This window comes from Rattus norvegicus, chromosome X (assembly GCF_021556685.1).
Source record: "Rattus norvegicus strain SHRSP/BbbUtx chromosome X, alternate assembly SHRSP_T2T, whole genome shotgun sequence".
Lineage (NCBI taxonomy): Eukaryota > Metazoa > Chordata > Mammalia > Rodentia > Muridae > Rattus > Rattus norvegicus.
In genome coordinates, this window is record NC_141554.1 from 23,496,888 (window position 1) to 23,503,477 (window position 6,590).

Here is a 6,590-nt window from a genome sequence, read left to right on the forward strand (position 1 = left end):
AGGCATGCCCAGAGGCCCATCTCATAGCTGATCCTGGATTCTGTGACATTGACAATTCGCATTCATCATCACACCTCTTAACTCTGTTGGTTCCTTTCGTTTGTAGAAATTTTAATATGTTATAATCTTATTTGTCAACATTTGCTGGTATCCTGAGTTATTGACATTCTAGTTGGGAAATCATTACATATGCATTATTTCATTTCTGGACTATTTCCCTCATGTTTTTATGCACTTTTAAGGTTTTAAATCCTAAATTTAAGATCAAATTGATTTGGAATAGTTTTTTTTGTAGAAGAGACTTGATTCTCTCCTGTACATGCAGATAACTTGTGTCTCCAGCACAATGTGTTAAAAAGAATGCCCTTTTTCCAAGAGATGTTTTTGCTACATTTTTTGAGAATCAGATGCCAAAAGTGTATTTATTTCTGGATCCTCTCCTCAGTTCCACTACATTGTTTTGTGTAAGTGGAGTCTTTTTTGCTTCTGTATGAACTTCAACATTTCAGTTTTACCCTATGCAGTATGATGCTGACTTATGGATTTGTTATATAATCCTTTGTTACGTAGAGATACAATCCCGCTATATGTATTTATTTGTGCCTTTTATTGGGAAGGGATACTTAATTAAAGGAAAGGTTTTTCCTATGCCTATGGATGTGGTCATGTATCTTTTTCATTTGATTCTATTTATGAGCAGCATTATGCTTACCCCCATACTTATATTGAATCATTCACACATTCTTGAATTGAAACCAATTTGATCAAGGTAAATGACATTTTTTACGTGCTTTTAAATTTGATTCAAAAGTATTTTGTTGAGAAATAATGCATTTATACTCAGGTGCCTGAACAAGTTACTTTTTTGGTTACATTTTTTCAGGTTTTACTCACAGACATATTAGCTGCATAAAATAACTTTTGGTATGATGGCTTCTCTTATAAATTTTTTTGAGGACCATTGGTATTATTTCCGTTTTAAAGTGTAGCAGGGGATCTATCTAGTCTTTGGTTTGTTTGTTTTTTCTTTGTTGGAAGACTTCTTCCTACAGCTTCAATATCACTACTCATTACTGATATATTAGTCATGTTTTAGTGCAATTTTTATAGCATCTATGCCCAGAGATGTGTTCATGTCTAGATTTTCCAATATATTTACATATAATTCAATAGAATATTTTCTAATGAGGCTATGAATTTCAGTGGTATCTGGCATTAGTTTTAAAAACTAATTATCTATTTTGAATTTTTAAATATTAATCTTTTGTATGGTCTTCACGTTTCTCTTTTTGCTGCACTATTTTTCTGCACTACTTATTATTTCTCTTGTACTTATTTGGGATTTCGTTTTGGCCTTGTCCTTTTTTTTAAATTTATTTATTCATTTTACATCCCAATTATAGACCCTATCCCTCCTCTCCTCCCAGTCCCACCCTCACACATTCTTTCCACCATTACCCCTCCCCTTGAAGGGGAAACCCCCCCTTGGGTACTATCCCACTCTTTCCCATCTAGTCACAGCAGTACTAAGCACCTTCTCTCCCACTGAGGCCCAACCAGGTAGTCCAGTCAGGGCAAGGGGATCCAAAGTCAGGCAACAGAGTCAGAGGCAGCCAATGGTGTAGTTGTTAGCGGACCCATATGAAAACCAAGCTGCACATCTGCGAATGTGTAGGAGGCCTATGTCTAGCCCCTACACCTCCCCATCCCAGGACTCTGGCTGGTATTAGAGATCCTCCTGACTACAGATTTCCTTTCTCTGGCCTAGCCCTCTCCTGATCCTGATCCTGGTTGTTCCCTTCCTCACCTTCTCTCCTACCCAGCTTCCTCTCTCGATCCACCTCTGACAACTACTTTATTTCCTTTTCTGAGATAGAGTCATTTATACTTCCTTGGGACCTCCTCATTATCCAGTTTCATTGCGTCTGTGGACTGTAGCATGGGTATCCTGTACTGTATAGCTAATATCCACTTATCAGTGAGTGCATACTATGTATGTCCTTTTGTGTCTGGGTCACCTCACTCAGGGTGATATTTTCTAGTTCCATCCATTTGCCTGAAAATTTCATGATGTCTTTGTTTTTAATAGCTGAATAGTACTCCATTACGTAGATTACCATACTTTTTTTATCCATTCATTCTTCAGTGGAGGGACATCTAGGTTGTTTACAGTTTCTGGCTATGAACATAGTAGTTGAGTAAGTGACATTGTTTTTGTAGGTATCTATTTAAAATCTCTCTGTACTACTGATATAACATGTTGATGTAAACATCCCTCTTATGAAGGAAGGCCATTTCCTACTTCATTTGAGAGAATAATTTTATAATTTCTTTTGACTTCTTAAATAACTCACCAATCAGAAACTACTGTGTTGTCTAACTACAGCATGTATAAATAGGTTATTCAGTTTCTTTTGGTATTGATTTCTATTTTAATTCCATTGAGATTATAAATGATTATAATACAGTATTATATTTAATTCAGTAATAATTTCTTTGTAGATTAATACCCGCTGTGTGTTAGTAATGTGCTGATGATCAAATATGTATTCTGCAGCTGTTAAATGAAATATGAGGTAGCAGTTGTGGTGTAGAGACCAAACTCAGTTCCTTGCACATGCTATACAAACATTCTTCTACTTTTTAACCCTTAGTTCTATCTTCTTTATGAATTCTTTTGTTCCATGTGTAGTGCACTTTTTTGTGTCTTAAAGTCTATTTTTGCTAGTTATGATAAAGTTACTTCTGCTCCATTACATTTGCTTGGATTCTCATTTCCTATGTTTTCTCTCAGTCTGTTTCTTTGCAGAGATTATTTTCTTGTAAACATCATGCTTCTGGAATGTGTCTTAACCCAAGTAGATTCTCTGTGTCTTTTAATTGGAGAATTTGGATTATTATACTTGGGTGATAACTATAATTTTATTCTTCTTCCAAATATTTTGAGTTTGTTTCTTCCTCTCATTTTATAAGTTTTATGTTTTGTTTTACTGTTAACGTCTGATTCTCTTCCTTTTCTCATTTGCATGTCTACTTTTCTAATGGGAAATTGTCTTTCAGGAGCAGTCATGTTCGTGCCTATATTTCTTCTCCTTCTGAGCAGAGGTTTCCTTAAGCACCTCCCTAATGCATCTAGTGGTCGTGCATTCACACAATTTATGTTTTTCTGAGATCACATTTCTCCCTTTTTTCTGGAGAATGATCTTGCTGTGTATACTAATCTCAGTGGAAAGTTGCTTTCGTTGAGGATTTGAAATGCATCATCAGTGCCCTTCTGTCCTTGAAAGTTTCACATGAAGTGACAATCAACTGTCTGGACCTGGTGGGTGGATTCAAAGGAGGGTGGAGGAGGAAGGCACAGGACATGATGCTCCTGGGAAGATGCTCTTGAGAGCTGGGTGGGAGCCAGGAGAGCCCTAGTTAGGCACAAGGGCAATCAGGCGGCAGCAGCCACCAGGAAGACCTGTCTGTCTCTAAAGCCCACTGGAGAACTTCCCAGCTCTGAAAAGCCTCAGATCCGATCCAGTAGTAGTCCTGGAAAGTGTTGGAGGTTGGTTGCGTCCCACACCCTATATGACCCCCCACGGGACGGAAATACCCCATATTTTAAAAGAACTGAGGAAAAAAAGGTGTTTACTTGTCAGGTGGAGGCGAACGGATGCTCAGCTGCACTACATCCACCATGCCCGGAATGATCTGCAAGAACTCAGACCTGGAGTTTGACTCGCTGAAACCCTGCTTCTACCCGGAAGACGATGACATCTACTTTGGTGGTCGCAACTCGACGCCTCCAGGGGAGGACATCTGGAAGAAGTTTGAACTGTTGCCCACCCCGCGGCTGTCACCTGGCCGTGCCTTGGCAGAGGACAGCCTGGAGCCGGCGAACTGGGCCACGGAGATGCTGCTGCCTGAGGCCGACCTATGGAGTAACCCGGCCGAGGAGGAGGATATTTTCGGCCTGAAAGGACTCAGCGGCTCCTCCAGCAACCCGGTCGTCCTTCAGGACTGCATGTGGAGCGGCTTCTCCTCTCGGGAAAAGCCAGAGACTGTGGTGAGCGAGAAGCTGCCAGGAGGCTGTGGGTCCCTGGCCGTCGGCGCAGGCACCTTGGTCCCGGGAGCGGCCGCCGCCGCCAGCTCCGCTGGCCACGCGCGCAGTGGGACAGCAGGTGTGGGGCGTAGGAAAGCCGCCTGGCTCACAGAGCTCTCCCACCTGGACTCGGAGTGTGTGGACTCTGCTGTGATCTTCCCAGCGAATAAACGCGAGTCTATGCCTGTAGCCACCATCCCTGCCAGTGCTGGCGCAGCGATAAGCCTTGGTGACCACCAGGGGCTCAGCAGCTCCCTAGAGGACTTCTTGAGCAACTCAGGTTATGTGGAGGAAGGCGGAGAGGAAATCTATGTGGTCATGCTGGGGGAGACACAGTTCTCCAAGACTGTCACCAAGCTCCCCACCGCGGCGCATTCGGAGAACGCAGCGCTGACTCCCGAGTGCGCGCAGTCTGGCGAGCTGATCCTCAAGCGCAGCGACCTCATTCAGGAACAACACAACTATGCGGCGCCACCGTTGCCCTACGCGGAAGACGCGCGGCCTCTCAAGAAGCCCAGGAGCCAGGATCCTCTAGGGCCCCTCAAATGCGTTCTCAGGCCAAAGGCTCCGAGATTGAGATCCCGGAGCAACTCAGACTTGGAGGACATCGAGCGCCGCCGCAACCACAACAGGATGGAGCGTCAACGCCGTGACATTATGCGCTCCAGCTTCCTGAACCTCAGGGACCTTGTGCCTGAGCTGGTGCACAATGAGAAGGCCGCCAAGGTGGTCATCCTGAAAAAAGCCACCGAGTACATCCACACTTTGCAGACTGATGAGTCCAAGCTCCTGGTGGAAAGGGAGAAACTGTATGAAAGAAAACAGCAGCTGCTAGAGAAAATCAAACAATCTGCTGTGTGCTAAGTGTTTCTTAAATGGACAGTCACTGTTACTTTGCACATGTTAACTTGAAAAAAAAAGCTATTGTGTTGACATTAAGAATGTTGGTTTACCTTCATATTAATTGGTCCCTTGTTAAGTTTGAATCTGAATAGGGGCAAGTCATGGAGTTCTAGTGGGGTTTTGGAAAGCCCAGGAATTGGACGCTGCTATGTGACTTCTTTCCTCTAACCTCAGTGAATGCTCCATCCCGATCATGAATGTTGGGAATTTTTACAGGGTATTGAAGTCAGGTTTACTCCAAGTTTCCAGAGCCACTCCTTTTTACAAGAGTGATTAGATTTCAATAGATGCTATGAAAAGGGTTTGGCATTTGAGGTCTATGGGGAAACATTTCTGTAAATTCTGTTGACTCACCCACCAAGAAGTCGGTACTATACTGGAAGTTCACTCATAAGTATCGTAAACACCTCAATGTTTGAGGAGCATGTTTTGTATACAGATATATTTTCAATTTCTGTTATGTACTGTACTAATTCTTACACTGTCTGTGAACTTTTGTATGATGCTAATACGTGATTAAATTTGATACTTATGTTTTCATATGAAAATGAATAGTGAAAGGTTTTAGTAGATTATTTATAACTTTTCGAATTAAGAAAAAATTTTAAAGAAATTATATATGCGTGTGTATATATAGGTTCCTTTTTTCTAAGTTTGTATCTTCCTGTTAGTGTATTTGTTCATATGTGATGTGTAGAAATGATTGAACTCAAAGTTGTGTGTTTAATTTCTACAAAATATGTGCACTTTGAAATACCTCATGTTCTTATGAAATAAATGATTTTTTTTTTAAAGAAACTTTCTGGTGGGAGAAATGCTTTTCAGCATTTTGCAGTTTGCTCTTAAATGTGATTTGGCACTTTTTGTTTCATAGAGTTTATATTTAATAGTAATAACAATAATAACAGATTTAATATTATTTCTCTAAGCTGCATCTTTGGTCATTTAGTCATAATATGCCATGAAGAGGTTCTCTCGGTCAGATCCATTGGAAAGAAACACTTCTTGTACTTGCATATTCATGGATTTCCTAAAATGTGGGAACATTGTTGCTGCTCTTTCATTGAGTATGGTTAATATACCCTTCACCTTTAGCTTAACCTTTCTTAGATTTGCCAGTGATCCAGATATTTAAGTTCAGATATTCTTTACTCAATTCAGCCTAATCAGGTAGCAAATAATGGATTCATTATATCATATACATACACAAAGTACAATGTTAATATTTATATTCATCAACCTCTTTTGGTCCTTTCTTATTCTATATTTCTATCTTTTCAAATCTGGGTTCTATATAGGACAGAAAACATGATGTTTATCTGAAGTGACTTATTAAGCATTATATTTTTCATTTTCATATCAATGACATAGTTTCATTCTGTTTAGCTGAATATACTTCTTTGTATATGTGTGTGTGTAGCTTTTTTTATTTTATATAGATGAATCTATTTCTTCTATATGCTTTCTCCAAGGTCTTATTTTTCATGGTAGGATTTATTTTTTATTTTAATATTTGAGAATTTCATACATGAATATACTGTTAAATTTTCTTTACACATTTACCTATTGTTGATAGGCTAGGAAAAATCCCTGACATGGC

General features: G+C 40.2%; 1 protein-coding gene across 1 annotated transcript; it reads left to right on the forward strand.

Moving 5' to 3' along the window:
- Positions 1–3,658: 3,658 nt before the first annotated feature.
- On the forward strand, positions 3,659–4,951 carry Mycs (myc-like oncogene, s-myc protein). Its single transcript, NM_021837.2, has one exon. It carries the CDS (start codon positions 3,659–3,661, stop codon positions 4,949–4,951), a length of 1,293 nt encoding a protein of 430 aa, NP_068609.2.
- Positions 4,952–6,590: the final 1,639 nt, after the last annotated feature.